This window comes from Phoxinus phoxinus, assembly GCF_949152265.1.
Source record: "Phoxinus phoxinus genome assembly, chromosome: 2".
In the NCBI taxonomy this organism is placed as follows: domain Eukaryota; kingdom Metazoa; phylum Chordata; class Actinopteri; order Cypriniformes; family Leuciscidae; genus Phoxinus; species Phoxinus phoxinus.
The window spans coordinates 29,502,448-29,519,828 of record NC_136877.1 but is presented as its reverse complement, the minus strand read 5'-3'; the positions used below and the strand labels follow the sequence as shown (position 1 = coordinate 29,519,828).

At 38.9% G+C, this 17,381-nt stretch overlaps 1 protein-coding gene across 1 annotated transcript; it reads left to right on the top strand.

Annotated features, from left to right (window-relative positions):
- Nucleotides 1-8,204: 8,204 nt before the first annotated feature.
- Nucleotides 8,205-12,480, top strand: tnni2b.2 (troponin I type 2b (skeletal, fast), tandem duplicate 2). The gene is made up of 7 exons (XM_079590238.1): nt 8,205-8,333; nt 10,643-10,673; nt 10,780-10,816; nt 10,893-11,021; nt 11,113-11,202; nt 11,288-11,464; nt 11,546-12,480. Exons 2-7 carry the CDS (start codon nt 10,666-10,668, stop codon nt 11,633-11,635), a joined length of 531 nt encoding a protein of 176 aa, XP_079446364.1. The 5' UTR covers nt 8,205-8,333; nt 10,643-10,665; the 3' UTR covers nt 11,636-12,480.
- Nucleotides 12,481-17,381: the final 4,901 nt, after the last annotated feature.

Here is a 17,381-nt window from a genome sequence, read left to right as displayed (position 1 = left end):
TTCCAACTATTTTTAAATCATGAGAAAATTGCGATTTTAACCAGTGGAATCTGTAGGTGTAAAGAAGTCACAGATCAGTAAATTTAAAGTCACAGAGAGAAAGTTTTTTTCTCTCTTTCTCCCTCACAAACAACACAGCAGTTACAGTTACAGCTTTTCAAATTCTTCATTGGAGGTGCACAAATACTATTTTACAAATCACAAAGTAAGAAATTCATATGCTCACATTTAAGGTGCGGTCACACAAGGGGTTTGAGCATGACGTCACGCTCTGCAGCGTCTTTTTTATAAAACATGAATTCAACATATAACAACTAGTAATATTCAAAAATATACAATCTACTTGACTTACTGCCGGCAAGCGAACTCCCGGTGCATGTTGGACTCCGGCAGGGCTGCCCTTTGTCGCCGGTTCTGTTCATAATTTTTATGGACAGAATTTCTAGGCGCAGCCAGGGGCCGGAGGGTGTCTGGTTTGGGAACAACACGATTTCGTCTCTGCTCTTTGCAGATGATGTTGTCGTGTTGGCCCCATCAGACCAGGACCTTCAGCATGCACTGGGACGGTTTGCAGCCGAGTGTGAAGCGGAGGGGATGAGAATCAGCCCCTCCGCTGATTCTCATCAGCGGATGAGGCCATGGTCCTCAGTCGGAAAAAGGTGGCTTGCCTACTTCAGGTTGGTGGAGAGTTCCTGCCTCAAGTGGAGGAGTTCAAGTATCTTGGGGTCTTGTTCACGAGTGAGGGAAGGATGGAACGGGAGATTGACAGACGGATCGGTGCAGCTTCCGCAGTAATGCGGTCGATGTACCGGTCTGTCGTGGTGAAGAAGGAGCTGAGCCGCAAGGCGAAGCTCTCGATTTACGGGTCAATCTACGTTCCTACTCTCACCTATGGTCATGAGCTTTGGGTCATGACCGAAAGGACAAGATCCCGGATACAGGCGGCCGAAATGAGCTTTCTCCGCAGGGTGGCTGGGCGATCCCTTAGAGATAGGGTGAGGAGCTCGGTCACTCGGGAGGAGCTCAGAGTAGAGCCGCTGCTCCTCCACATCGAGAGGGGTCAGCTGAGGTGGCTCGGGCATCTGTTCCGGATACCTCCTGGACGCCTTCCCGGGAAGGTGTTCCGGGCACGTCCCACCGGGAGGAGACCCCGGGGAAGACCTAGGACACGCTGGAGAGACTATGTCTCTCGGCTGGCCTGGGAACGCCTCGGTGTCCCCCCGGAAGAGCTAGAGGAAGTGGCTAGGGAAAGGGAAGTCTGGGCATCTCTGCTTAGACTGCTGCCCCCACGACCCGGCCCCGGATAAGCGGAAGAAGATGGATGGATGGACAATCTACTTGACTTTACAACAAAAATATAATTATTTTACATCAGCCAAGGTCACACCTTCATATATTGATCTTCTACTGGCCACACGTTATCATGTGCGAATTCGCAGGCCAGAGTTCACCAGACAGTAAAATGCGAAACTTTTTGCAAGAGCATTTCCAATCTCCCACAGTTAAATGTATATCAATGGAAGTCAATGGAATGAAAAGTGAAGTGTAACCGCCCCTTTAGTCTGCAGTGAGTGCTTGACATCGACACCTGTCAACCCACCAAATGTGGGTGGATTTCTGCGGTGGTGTGTAACGCAGTCACTCATAGCTACTAGCCACTTTGGCGAGTGAATTTATAAGAGACTATATATATAATATATAAATAATTCAATTGTAGTCTGAAATAATAAATGGAGTGCAATATAAACATGTGCAATGTAGCCTAGTGTTGTCAAAAATATAATTTTTTCGATGATACTAAAATATCTGAATAGATAGCAGTGCTTTCTCGCACTCTAATCTCCTTGACAGCTTGTGACACACAAACCCACCTCACTCACTCACTTACTCACTCACTCACTCACTCGTTTCATTCGCTCCGGATGAATATTGTTGCCGTAACAGGGCCTGAATGTTGGCATGGGATTGTGTGTAGAGTAGACTTCTTTATTTTGTGTATTGTTCAGCACTTTGGTCAGCCCTGGTTGCTGTTCTTAAATGTGCTATATAAATAAATACAAACTTGAAACTAAACTATTGTGTATTATTTTTTACTTGTTCCCGCAGATTTTTTGTTCACACCTAAAGTGATCACAGATAAAGCCACTCTCAGTAGCCTACTAAATTGTTAATTTTCGCTGCTTATTGACTTTAAACAGTCAAATACACACAAAATAATGTCAAAATGCTTGTCTTTGTGAGTATTCAAGTAAACCCAGTTATGTTATTAAAAAGTTGAGAAAGGAAACATAGGCTATATGTAACAGTCGGCTAATGGATCCTTGCATCAGGTCTTAAAGTGAAATCAGGTATATTGGATAATATTAGATTAAATTTTGATATAACATTAAAAGCATAGGATAGGATTACAAACTTCCATGGTGATGATGAGATTACCTGTTCATGATCTTACACATACCACAGAGACCACTGAAAATCAACATAATTAAACAATAAGTGCTAGCTAGCACTTTTTTTTTTTGTTACCAAACAGTAGCCTATAGGCTATAGATGATTCACAAAATCATACACAAAGAAGTGTGCATGCACGGTTACCCTCACCTACGTTCTGACCACCGCTAAGCTTAGTGCTACTAAGCCACATATGACTTTAGCCTTCAGTACAAACCAGGGCGTCACAACATTGATGTGGATGTACTGTCGCGCTATCCCTCACACACTGACCTGTCGCAAGAATGGGTGGACTTACCAAGATCAGGAGTAAGGGCCATCTGTCAGCTTGCTGATACTCACCACTCCGATGAATCATGCAATAGGCTGGTGGATCAGTTGGGTGCTACTCCAGAAGTCATTCCCTCTGTGTATGTTTGCCCAGTACAGTTGGAAATGGGACACTAGGAGCAGTTATCAAACTCTGAATTGAGACTAGCACAATAGCTAGACCCTTTCATCGGAATGGTGAAGTGGAGAAAGGGCATTTACTCACCACTACAAAAAGTTTTAACCCCATTGAGACTCCCTTACTGCAATAGGGTTTGAAGTTGAACATGCGGCAAAACCTCTTGTACAGAAATACGACAAGAGAGACAGGATCTAGTTTTACCAGAAAAATACCGGGCCCAGGTGCTACAGTCTCTTCGATCTGGTCACCTTGGAATTGAGAGAACCACAGAATTTTGCACAGATCGTTTCTACTGGCCACGCATGAACAAAGACGTGGAGCAGTATGTGAAGGAATGTGGACGATGTATTGCTAGGAAGACTTTACCTCAAAGATCGGCTTACATGAATAGCATAACAAACAGTGGCCCCCTAGATCTTGTCTGTATCGATTTCCTTTCTATTGAACCTGACTCGAAGGGAATCTCCAACGTGCTGGTCATCACAGATAATTTCACCCGCTTTGCTCAGGCATATCCTGCAAGAGACCAGAAAGCATTAACAGTGGCCAAGATCCTTTTTGAAAAGTTTTTCATACACTATGGTTTTCCTGCACGCATTCACTCTGACCAGGGGCGTGACTTTGAAAGTAGGCTCATCAAAGAACTTGGAATCCTCGGAATTTGCAAGTCACGGACATCGCCTTACCACCCTCAAGGAGATCCGCAGCCGAAGCGTTTAAATCGAATCACTCTGATAGTGATGACAGTATCCTGCGGGATTACTTCCCAATTCAACAAAGGAGACCAGTCAGACAGATGCGCACCCCATCTTTCAATACAGTAAACGTAGAGAACCATATCCATGAAAAAGTTCCTAATCAAAAGGAAGTGATGGGAGATCTACGAGAGTGTGAAGCAGAATGTATCTCTCTGCCAACTCCAGAGGATCTGGAATCAGAAGGGGGAGACAGGCAGTCCATGAATTCCCCAAAAGAAGCAAAAGCTGAAAGAGTTTAACTTCGTGAAAACCAGTGAAAAACTGTGATGAACTGGGGCAATCTACGGACAGACACTTAGCCCTAGTATATAGGGGTATGGTAGTGCAAATTGAATATTTCCCAAGAAAGAAAAATGTTTGCAAAACATTGTGGTGCCACCCTGTGGCCCAGTGTTCCCAATGTTCTAGTTTGAGTAATAACCTAAAGGGCCCTATCTTGCACCCAGCGCAATTGACTTTGAACACCGACGCATGTATCATTCCTATTTTGCACCCGCGCACAGCGGACTTTTCCCTCCACAGACGCACGTCGGTAAATTAGGAAATGAACTTGCGCTCGCGGGGGCGGTTCAGCGCAAAGAGAAGGCGTGTTCCGGCGCAAAACTTCCATGGTGCTATTTTCCAGTTTTAGAAAGCAATTGCGCCACAGACCAGGAAAAAAACAGTCTAAAGACAGTGGCGCGTTGCGCGTTAGTGATATGGTATTTTAAGGGCGCGTGCATGGCCATAATGTTAACGCGCATCCACTTGATTCTCTAATATAAAAAGATGCAGCAGTTTTCATTTTTGCAAATCATACATTATTACAAGGAAAAATATTAACACACGAGGGAAATCATTGTTGTGTCCGTGAAGTTGTGAAAAAGATCTATCTAGATAAAAATAAAAAATAAAAAAAAATCTAGATTAGGCTACACATTTACTACCCAAATTATACGCCTGTTTAACCGAAGCTAATTTGGGTGGGTTTCTCCCATCATCCCCAGTGTCACTTCTCTGTGTTTTACGGCCCTGACGAGAACGTCGGTCTCCTCGCTGTGAACTGCTCCTGGCGTGCGCCGGCAAATCTGCCGTTATAATAGCGATCCGCCACGGAACAAGCGCGCCTGCTCTTAAAGGGAATGTGAGAGGACGCTCTGATTGGTTTATTTCACGTTACGCCCAAACCACACCTATGAATAATGAAGCTACTTCAGACCAACCCCTTTTAGATTTGCGTCGGGCGCAAGAGTCATTTATCGCGCTGGGAAAATAGCAACAGCGCCGGGATCCGCCCACAAAGTTACTTGCGCTTTGCACTTTGACACTTGCGTTTCAGATCGTCAAAATAGGGCCCAAAATCTAGAGCCAAAAAAAAACGATGTAGTGGGCTAGTCTCATGGGGACACGAGTCATAAAGAAGTGGGAGAGTGTAACCCAGTGAGGGTTAATATTAAGCACATTAACAGCTATTTACTGATTAAATAGGTATCTATAATGATTTATGATTCAGATAGGATCATAATAGTGTATGTTTTATACTGTTTTTTTTTTTGTTTTTTTTAAATGAACTAAGTGTACTATGGGGTACTGATTTTTCCTCATTTCTTTTATACAGTGTCTGCTGGTATTTCCATGGGTATTTGAATATCATTTAAGGTGAAATTTATTTAATTCAGATTAGCTGTCAATTTGCTGAGACTGTGTGAAGTACTTAACAGGTATTTTAAGAGGTTATTTATCAAAAGTAATATACACTTCTGACTTTTGATAATTCATTTCAGTTATTAATACTCTGTTAATTTATTTTACTATTTTTCCTCTTTAGTTTTAATAAATCCTGTTGATAACTTCTTTAAACTTACCTTTTGTATTGATTGAGTTTTTTTCTCTGTTGGGTTAATTTCCATTCAGTATAAATATTTAATCTGGGTTACAGTAGTCAACTAGGGTAATAGGAGGGACATTTATGTGAAGTCGAGAGACATTTTTAGAACCTGGGTGCTCCGCCCCATTAAAGGTTAAGAGTAGGGGGTGCTACACATTTCACACGTATAGCGTGAGCAGTGAAGTCGCAGCGTTCAGACCGAATAGCATGAGCACATAAATCCTGAACTTTGGCTTTACATTGCATGCAATCTACTCGTACAGTGTGAGTAGGCAACCTTGCTGAAATCGGACAGACATCGCACAGTGTATGCCCGCCTTTAGTCTGACTCATCGATTTCTGGTCTTGGACTCTCTACTAACTAGATGATGAGTAGAATCAGGTGTGTTTGGTTAGGAAGAGTTGAAAAATATGTAGTGTTGGTGACATGCCTCCAGGAACATGGGTTGGGAAACACTGCCTTAGCTGGTTCAAGCTGGTCTCCCAACTTGACCACTGGAAAAGTTCCATCTCCAAGACCAGCCAGACCAGACTGGGACCAGCAAAGCTGTATAATTTTACATTCTTAAAAATCCTAGCCAACAAGTCATGAGGATGAAATGTGCATACATACATAAGCGAAACCTACTGGCCCTCTGTAAAGTGTGATGATGCAGGTATATTCCTCCACTCCTCTCACAGTGACATATGAGAGTCCTATATGCACTTGCTTTGACCTTTATAAAATCCTTCCCTGTAAGCGAGAAGATGTCAGTAAGACTAAACCCATAATTAGTAAAATAGTTCAAGTTCCCTTTGTTTATATAGCACATTTTCAACAGCCACTAGGCTGACCAAAGTGATTTACAGAACAACCAGATAAATAATAAGAAAATAATACCAGCATAACAACACATACAACACAAATAAAAGCAGCAAAGCTAAGAGCAACCTTAAAACAGGAGTGGCAAAACAGTCTCAGACTCAAATATAGAATGGAAAAACAGGAGTGGCAAAACAGTATTGGACTCAAATATAAAATAGTAAAACCAACCTGAAAAGAAATCAATATGCTAAAGAAAACAGGTAGGTTTTTAATAGAGACTTGAAGACAGACAGGGTAGGGGCCGTTCTAAACTCTAGAGCCAGGGTGTTCCAGAGTTGTGGCCCTGCCACCGCAAATGCATGCTCCCCTCTACGCTTGAGTCTGACCCAAGGGACTACCAACAGAGCCTGGTCGTAGGATCTTAGGCTTCTGGACGGAATGTACGGATTAACAAGTTCATCCTACACTCTGTCCAAAAATAGGTTTCATTTGTTTTAAATAAGTGTTGCAATATTGCTGCATTGGGTCTTTGACAGTTAGGATCTTGACATTTGTTGAAATGTTATGCTGTGGCACTGCGAAAGATTTGTGGTCATATCAGAACATCTGCTAACCTGCCTGGTATTGCTGAGCTGCAGAAAGGGTGTGTGCAAATAATGTATGGATTTTCTCATCTTTGAAAATGTATTAGTATGTTTTGGGGATCTGGTTTCTTACGCATGCGGTCATTGAAAGTGGGAAGGGCCATGTCATCATTCTGAACGAACAGCTGCCCAAACAAACCTGATGCCAGTTGCATTATGAACACTCAAGAATAGTGTCTTGAGAACTAGACTGAGCAATAATTAGTCAAAGGGTAACCAGTCTTACTTTTCAGATTCAAATAAGACTGATTTACATTTTTATGTAACTGCTTTAAAAAGTTATTACCAGTCTTGAAGAAAAAAAAAATAGATGGCTGTTTTTTAAATACAGATAGTTGAAAAATCATTAAACCGCTATTTCTATTAAAGAATAATAATGAAGAAATGGCGTGAGTCCAGTGAATGTTGAAAAGAGCTTTTTATTTATCACCGTAAATATGTAAACATGTATTTGTTATGCTGTCTGCTGGGAATACCGTTTTCTTGATGATTCTTTAGGATTTTTATTATATACATTTTCATAACGTAACTAGTATAGTTTTTGTAGGAATGAGCACAGCATAAATGATCAGGAATGTGATTTTTGCTCTGGTCATCATGGTGCTACATTACTTTCATCTACAGTCTCTGAGCAACCAAAATGAGCGTGTCAAAAAAAATTCTACTGAGTATTTCAATAAACTATCCTCTGTCTCTGCATACTGTATGTTTCTCTGTGCACTATAGATGGGGTAATTGTTTGTAAAATGTATTAGCAATGTCTGAAAGAATCGTACAACTTGTTTTTCAGTGTACATGCAGTTAAGATAGAGCCATAGTTCTATATAAATTCTATAAATACTAGACATGTAGAAACACTTGACTCTTGTGATAAACAATTGGCCATTAACTGTTTAGAATGTGCTTCCGGTGTTAAGTTTTGTATATTTTTTTCTTTATGGGAGAACCATATTGCACCAGACTACCTGGCATTGATTCCTTAAAATATTGAATCACATTCGTACTTCAAAATTGGTCATGTCATAATTTTAAGGCACCCACTAAAAAATTATTTCAAATTTCATCTCCAATGGTGATTTATGCCTTTCAGAGTGCAGTAATTCATTTAGGATAGAGAGTAAAGTAAACATGCAATAAAATAAGAGAAACAATCTAAAGCAAGGGTTATTTATGTGAGGCTGGGAGGGGTAATATTGGCTTTCAGCAGCTTGAAGTTTCATTGGCCTGCACTGGACAGTAGTTCTATAAAGAGTTAAAGGGTTTTGCTGAGCCATCACAGAATGCTATCAAAACCCTCGGCCAGTACGGAGGCCACCCGCAGTTCCTCATCTGTCCTGTAACCCAGATTTTCTTAAAGGTGAGATGTTTCTGACCGGTTACACATGATGTACATTTTTTGTATGTGATTTATGATGACGTTATACATTTTTACAAAACAAGACATTTTGTCATTTTGCTATATGGTATATATATATATAGATATAGTGCATACTGTATGTTTCTCTGTGCGCTATAGATGGGGTAATTGTTTGTGAAATGTATTAGCAATGTCTGAGTGAATATATATATAATATATTAGGACTATATCATATATATATATATATATATATATATATATATATATATATATATATATATATATATATATATATATATATATATATATATATATATATATGTGTGTGTGTGTGTGTGTGTGTTTGTGTGTGTGTGTGTGTGTGTTTTGATTTTATGATATATGTGTGTGTGCAGTGATTCTATAGAGATTCAGTGAACAGTTCTAAAAATAACCATATTTATTACCACAAAGTAATAAAATCTTTATTTGTAAGTGTAGGATGGGATTCAAAGGATTAGGTTCAATCATTTGTAAAAGAAGTTTGCTTCCTTTCTTGTATTTAGCAAGTATTTTTGAGAATATTTTAGGGTATTTATTTTCATTGATAAGCCTAAGCATCCTCTTGCATGTTTTTGTTTCAAGCAGAGAGTTTTGTCTTTTATCAGACATTTGAATCCAAAGTGAGGTATAGTCCTCCTGGAGGAACACTATGTGCTAACATTTCAATAACCCTGAAATCTGAGGCCTCAGTTAATCCATCACCTGGCTCATCACTGCAGCTACAGTCCAGTTATAGACCGTCTGGAATTCTGGACATATGGGTTTTAGGAATTGTGAGAAAGAGACATTATATTACTCTGAGGATATTGAATACTGTTACTGAAAGAGAGAGCATGAGCGAGAGAAAAAAGGGAGAACGAGGCAGCCTGTGTATGATGGAACTGTTGACTGAAAACTTTGGATCATTTTACACACAAGATATTAGCTTTCTGCTACACTCACATTTATGTTGCATGCAGCTAAATGATACTGGGTGATACATTGAATAGTCCTGTTGACTCCACCCAGATTTATTTTATTTTATTTCACATTTTTACACCAATTACGCTAAAACATCTGTAAGGTATGCTATTTATAGCTTTAATAATAAAATCCATGAGTTGCTTAACATTGCTATGGGCATTATGTTAATTAAATATATTTATCTAATGTGATAGCAACCCGTCTAAATTTTCATCTTTGTTGCTTCTTCTTCTTGGGTGAGTGTGATTTGAACTTGAATAACATCCCGTAGTCCAGTAACTTCTTTTAAGTAAAGTTTAATAACAAAATTAACTGGAAAAATTTTACATGGTCAAAAAACTGTATCGCTCCAATATTGCATCACACAAACCTAACAGTCATTGCCGGAAATGACAATCATCAATACGAAATTTTATATTACACATAAAATTATTTACTCATAAATATTTACTGATTGCTGAATGCACACAATTATTTATTTCACATCTATATAGCTGTTGTAGGCCTATTATATATGCTTCTCCATTCAGCTGTAGATTCATCAACCATAACTCTATCCAGGACAGCCAGGAACCATGGAGTTGTGATTGATGATCAGTTGAACTTCACAGAACACATTGCTAGAACTGCCGGTCCTGCAGATTTGCCCATTAAGAGGATCAGGTCCTTCCTATCAGAGCTATACAACTCCTCATACAAGCTCTTGTTCTATCCAGACTGGACTATTGTAATGCTTTCTCCTTTCAGCATCAGTCAAACCTCTACAACTGAGCCTATTATATGGTCAGCTCATAAGCTTTTTTGCCGGATTTTGTTGTAAATAATTTATACATGAGTGAATAAATAAACAAATTACTTCATTAACAGACAAAACAGCACTTAATATTCTTTAATGTGATTGGTATGTTCTCTTTGTTATGAAGGAGAGTGTAATTAAGTGTGTGTAGCAGTGTGACTTGTTTATAGCTGTTAAAAGTGATGACTGTTGATAGCAATACTCAGTGGCTGTAACTTAATAAGGGGTGTATGTGATGAACGCAGCAGAGAAGAGCTTAGAGAGCAAGACTGTTAACTGGGCTTTCGTTTAGTTTAGTGCTGCACAATTTAATGCTTTGAGATGAAATGGATATTTGACTTTAAACCAGCCTTTCATGTAGGCATAAATCTAAGTAACATAGTACCCTCACCAAAGGGTGGCATGTGAAACTGAAGGGGTTTGTCATCTGCTCAATGTGTTGAACATCAAACAATATGCTTTGAAAATCACTCTTTAATACAATCTCACCCTGTTCTTCATATTTCAGAAGAGCAAAACAAGCCTGCCATTATGTCTGAGTAAGTCTGTAAACACAGCTTCAACTGAAAATAAATTAATACACATACAGTTCTAAACCTGAAGTGTTGAAATATTTTTTTTTATTCTTCCCTAAAATCCTGACAGAAAAAAGATGACCTCAAGCCGTCGGCATCATCTCAAGGTAAATCTGAGTCAGTTCAGTTTGTGTTTACTTGTGTGTTTGGTTGTATGTGTTGTTTGTTAATTGTTTGTTCTAGAGTTTGATACTGGGTATAGCCAAGGATCTGCTGGAGGCTGAGGAAAAACAGATAGAGGAGGACAGAGTTCACTATATGGAGGATAAATGTCCTCCTCTGTCTCTGCCTGGCTCTGCGCAGGAATTACAGGTACATATGTACGAAATCTTTTAACTTTTTTTATTATTTTGACAGTTTTTTTACTCAGTTGTTAAATCTATTGCTTCTCCAATGTGGTCAGGATCTGTGCAAACAGCTTCATCAGCAGATTGATGTGGTGGACGAGGAGAGATATGACATGTCTGTCAAAGTGGCCAAAAGTGACAAAGAGGTTTTTAATCCACAGATTATTTTCTTTCATTCCTCTATCCATTTTGAGGGTTTGACTATCAGCAAATGACACTGCGTTTTTGTAGATTGAGGATCTGAAGATAAAAGTTCAGGACCTGATAGGTAAATTCAAGAAACCTGCTCTGAAGAAAGTGCGTATGTCTGCTGATGCCATGCTGCAGGCCCTGCTGGGCTCCAAACACAAAGTGTCCATGGACCTGAGAGCCAACCTCAAACAGGTCAAGAAAGAGGTCAAGGAGGAGGTGAGCACACATGACAGTCAAGAAACTAATACCTGTCAAATATATTTTTTAATCTTGAAATTCTTTTGTGAATTCTTTTAGGATAAGGAGGCAGTGGGAGACTGGCGTAAGAACATTGAGGATAAGGCTGGTATGGGCGGCAGGAAGAAGATGTTTGAATCCGATGCTTAAACAGGCTTGACTTCTGATGGACTTTCTGTTGTTGTTGTTGAATAATTTGCTGTCAAAAAAGTGCTTTTGTGTCCAACCTACACATCCAACAAGCAGTAACTAAGTTAATCACAGTATTCAGAATGTCATGTAATGATACATGAATTCACCCTAACAAATAAAAATGGGAAAAGGAAAGGAACCCTGTCATCTGATCTAATCATTCCTCACATTCAAAATTCCCTTGATTCTTCTAATCATTCTTCATTCCTCTTAATATTTCCTCAGTTTTCTTACCCTATACAAGCAAATAGTCATCACCATTTATCATTTATCTTTTGTTTCTTTAGCTTCTCTCACTAAAAGTTTTGATTTATGTTAAATTAATTCATATTTTTATCAGCAGCCATTTTTACATCATAACTGTACTAATATCATCAACCATGGAGCTTATTGCTGAATGAGTCCAGACTGAGCAAGGTTTCCCATTTTTCCTGTATACCAATGAGCAGCAAATGTTCTAAACGTTCTACATATCTCTTTGTCTATCTTTTTGTTAATAAGGGGATATATGTGGACGAAATTAAGCATGGGTGTATGTATTCTCTGTTTATATGATACTTTTAAGCAGTGCTATCATGTGAAATGGTTGCAGGATTCTAATTTCCCAGTGATGATAAACAGAAGTGGAGCCTCTGAGATGTGACTGAGAGGCCCTGTGGGTAAGTAGGAGGGATATCCTGGTATACTGTACCTTACATTATGGCGACAAAATGTCCCCACAACGATAGCAATATCCAAAAATCTTGTGGGGACATGTTTTGGTCCCCATGAGGAAAACAGCTTTTCAATCATACTAAGTGATGTGTTTAAAAAAAAAAAAAAGTTTTTGAAATGTGTAGGTTTAGGGGTTTTGTCAAATGCAATAATAGAAAATGTGTAATTTTGTTAATTCTCTTTAAACTTTATTTAACTTCCCAACTTAAATATTTTTTGGTAGAAATACACTAATTTTGATGTCACGCATATCCACTCTATGGTGTAGTGTCTACAAAACCACTCTGTTGCAGCATATTTCAGAATGAGGCCTGGCATTGTCTTGCTTCACATGAAAGATGTCATCTTGATGGCAGTATGGTCAAGTCAGGAAACCTTTATTTATATAACGCTTTTTACAATACAGATTGTATCAAAGCAGCTTCACACTAACATGAAAATAATACAACAAAGTTTGTTTCTAGAAGAAAAATGCGGTATCGTCCACACTTAAGTAAGGCAGATCAATAACATTATTAAATATTAAATGTATCCAACTAAGCAAGCCAAAAGCCAAGTCAACAGTGACGCAAGTTCAAGTCCCGGCTCGTGGACTTTTTTTGATACCATATTTTCTTATCATAATAAAAGGCAAAAACTCCAAAATATATATTTTTAAACTGGTGCCAGGTAAGCTCCATCCACACAAAAAATAGAATCAGCATTTTTAAGCCACTACATTGACATTTAAGTCAAACGTAAAACAGAGTAAATGCATTACAAGGGGGATACAATTATCAGTGTAATACGGGTTGTGCTATAAGAGTCAGTATAACATGGGTTGTGCAATAGTGGTTAGTGCAATGCGGGTCAGTGCAATATAGAATGGTGTAATATGGGTCAGTGCAATATTAGGTCAGTCAGGGCATGTGCAAAATTGTGGTTTGTGCAATACAGTCGATGTTTTTCTTTTTTCTATATGTCTTTTGTTGTCCACTCTTGTTGTTATTGTTTGTTTTAACATGATGTGATCACTGTTCTTGTCGTTGTCTCTCTGTACATAGTTTGTATATAGTGTATTTGTATGTATGTATTCATTTTTGTGTAACACCAACCTGCCAGGGGGTCTGCAGATGGAAATTAGTCTAAGGCTATAATCTGACATATTTACATTTGTGAAAATGTTCATTAATATGTATTGTCCCGTTTTTTGTTTTTGTTTTTTTAAAATAAATAAATAAATAAACTACATCAACACCTCTGATAATGGGAGTGGGGAAACGGATTCCGACAGATGTTTTTTTTTACAGGGGGAACAGAATCCGACGGCAAAAAAACAGCCGTCGAGATCCGTTTCGCCACTCCCACTATGAGAGGTGATTCTATTTTTTTGTGAGGATGGAGTTCAAGTCCCGGCTCATTGACTTTTTTTGATCCCATATTTTCCTATCATAAAAAAAGACATAAACTCCAAAATATATTTGTTTAAAGCTCCATCCTCACAAAAAATAGAATCAGCATTTTTAAGCCACTACATCAACGCCTCTCATAGTTGGAGTGGGGAAACGGATTCCGACAGATGTTTTTTTTTACAGGGGGAACAGAATCCGACGGCAAAAAAACAGTCGCCGTAATCCGTTTCCCCTGTATTTCTTACACAAGGAGGATCTTCTAATATCTATCAAAGTGCATTAAATGATTAGGCCCCCACAGCCTAGTGGTCAATGCACTGACATTAAGAACTAATCATTTTTAGGTGACGCAAGTTCAAGTCCCGGCTCGTGGACTTTTTTTGATACCATATTTTCTTATCATAATAAAAGGCAAAAACTCCAAAATATATATTTTTAAACTGGTGCCAGGTAAGCTCCATCCACACAAAAAATAGAATCAGCATTTTTAAGCCACTACATTGACATTTAAGTCAAACGTAAAACAGAGTAAATGCATTACAAGGGGGATACAATTATCAGTGTAATACGGGTTGTGCTATAAGAGTCAGTATAACATGGGTTGTGCAATAGTGGTTAGTGCAATGCGGGTCAGTGCAATATAGAATGGTGTAATATGGGTCAGTGCAATATTAGGTCAGTCAGGGCATGTGCAAAATTGTGGTTTGTGCAATACAGTCGATGTTTTTCTTTTTTCTATATGTCTTTTGTTGTCCACTCTTGTTGTTATTGTTTGTTTTAACATGATGTGATCACTGTTCTTGTCGTTGTCTCTCTGTACATAGTTTGTATATAGTGTATTTGTATGTATGTATTCATTTTTGTGTAACACCAACCTGCCAGGGGGTCTGCAGATGGAAATTAGTCTAAGGCTATAATCTGACATATTTACATTTGTGAAAATGTTCATTAATATGTATTGTCCCGTTTTTTGTTTTTGTTTTTTTAAAATAAATAAATAAATAAACTACATCAACACCTCTGATAATGGGAGTGGGGGAACGGATTCCGACAGCTGTTTTTTTTTTACAGGGGGAACAGAATCCGATGGCAAAAAAACAGCTGCCGGAATCCGTTCCCCCTGTGTTTCTTACACAATGAGGATCTTCTAATATCTATCAAAGTGCTGCTAATTATTAGGCCCCCACAGCCTAGTGGTCAATGCACTGACTTTAAGAGCTTACAATTTTTAGTTGAAACAAGTTCAAGTCCCGGCTCGCAGACTTTTTATGTACCCATATTTTCCTATCACAATAAAAGGCAAAAACTCTAAAATATATTTATATTACACTGGTACCAGGTTAGCTCCATCCCCACACAAAATAAAATAACCATTTTTTAAGCCACTACATCAACACATCTCATAATGGGAGTGGGGGAACGGATCCCGACAGCTGTTTTTTTTTACAGGGGGAACAGAATCCGACGGCAAAAAAAACAGCTGCCGGAATCCGCCCCCCCCTCGTATTTCTTACACAAGGAGGATCTTCTAATATCTATCACAGTACTGCTAACTATTAGGTCCCCATAGCCTAGTGGTCAATTCACTGACATATAAAGCTGGTGATTTTTAGGTGACACAAGTTCAAGTACCGGCTCGTGGACTTTTTTTAATCTTTAAGCATTTTTTAGGCCACTACATCAACACCACTAATAATGGCAGTGGGGGAACGGATTCCGACAGATGTTTTTTATATATAGGGGGAACAGAATCCGACGGCAAAAAAACAGCCGTCGAGATCCGTTCCCCCTGTATTTTTACCACAAGGAGGATCTTCTAATATCTATCAAAAAGCTGCTAATTCTCAGTTCCCCATAGACTAGTGGTCATTTCACTGACATATAGAGTTGGTGATTTTTAGGTGACACAAGTTCAAGTCCCGGCTCGTGGACTTTTTTTAAATCCCATATTTTCCTATCATAATAAAGGTAAATAACTCCTAAATATATTTCTTTAGACTGGTCCCAGGTAAACTTCATCCCCACACAAAATAAAATAAGCATTTTTTAGGCCACTACATCAACACCTCTAATAATGGCAGTGGGGGAACTGATTCCGACAGATGTTTTTTTTTTATAGGGGGAACAGAATCCGACGGCAAAAAAACAGCCGTCGAGATTCGTTCCCCCTGTATTTTTACCACAAGGAGGATCTTCTAATATCTCTCAAAAAGCTTTTAATTCCTAGTCCCCCATAGCCTAGTGGTCAATTCACTGACATGTAAAGCTGGTGATTTTTGGGTGAAACAAGTTCAAGTCCCGGGCTCGTGGACTTTTTTTAATCCCATATTTTCCTATCATAATAAAAGTCAAAAACTCCTAAATATATTTCTTTAGACTGATCCCAGGTAAGCTTCATCCCCACACAAAATAAAATAAGCATTTTTTAGGCAACTACATCAACACCTCTAATAATGGCAGTGGGGGAACGGATTCCGACAGATGTTTTTTTTTTATAGGGGGAACAGAATCCGACGGCAAAAAAACAGCCGTCGGAATCCGTTCCCCCTGTATTTTTACCTCAAGGAGGATCTTCTAATATCTATCAAAAAACTGCTAATTCTCAGTTCCCCATAGCCTAGTGGTCATTTCAATGACATATAGAGTTGGTTATTTTTAGGTGACACAAGTTCAAGTCCCGGCTCGTGGACTTTTTTTAAATCCCATATTTTCCTATCATAATAAAAGTAAAAAACTCCTAAATATATTTCTTTAGACTGGTCCCAGGTAAGCTTCATCCCCACACAAAATAAAATAAGCATTTTTTAGGCCACTACATCAACACCTCTAATAATGGCAGTGGGGGAACGGATTCCGACAGATGTTTTTTTTTTATAGGGGGAACAGAATCCGACGGCAAAAAAACAGCCGTCGAGATCCGTTCCCCCTGTATTTTTACCTCAAGGAGGATCTTCTAATATCTCTCAAAAAGCTGTTAATTCTTAGTCCCCCATAGCCTAGTGGTCAATTCACTGACATGTAAAGCTGGTGATTTTTGGGTGAAACAAGTTCAAGTCCCGGGCTCGTGGACTTTTTTTAATCCCATATTTTCCTATCATAATAAAAGTCAAAAACTCCTAAATATATTTCTTTAGACTGATCCCAGGTAAGCTTCATCCCCACACAAAATAAAATAAGCATTTTTTAGGCCACTACATCAACACCTCTAATAATGGCAGTGGGGGAACGGATTCCGACATATGTTTTTTTTTTTATAGGGGGAACAGAATCCGACGGCAAAAAAACAGCCGTCGAGATCCGTTCCCCCTGTATTTTTACCACAAGGAGGATCTTCTAATATCTCTCAAAAAGCTTTCAATTCCTAGTCCCCCATAGCCTAGTGGTCAATTCACTGACATGTAAAGCTGGTGATTTTTGGGTGAAACAAGTTCAAGTCCCGGGCTCGTGGACTTTTTTTAATCCCATATTTTCCTATCATAATAAAAGTCAAAAACTCCTAAATATATTTCTTTAGACTGATCCCAGGTAAGCTTCATCCCCACACAAAATAAAATAAGCATTTTTTAGGCAACTACATCAACACCTCTAATAATGGCAGT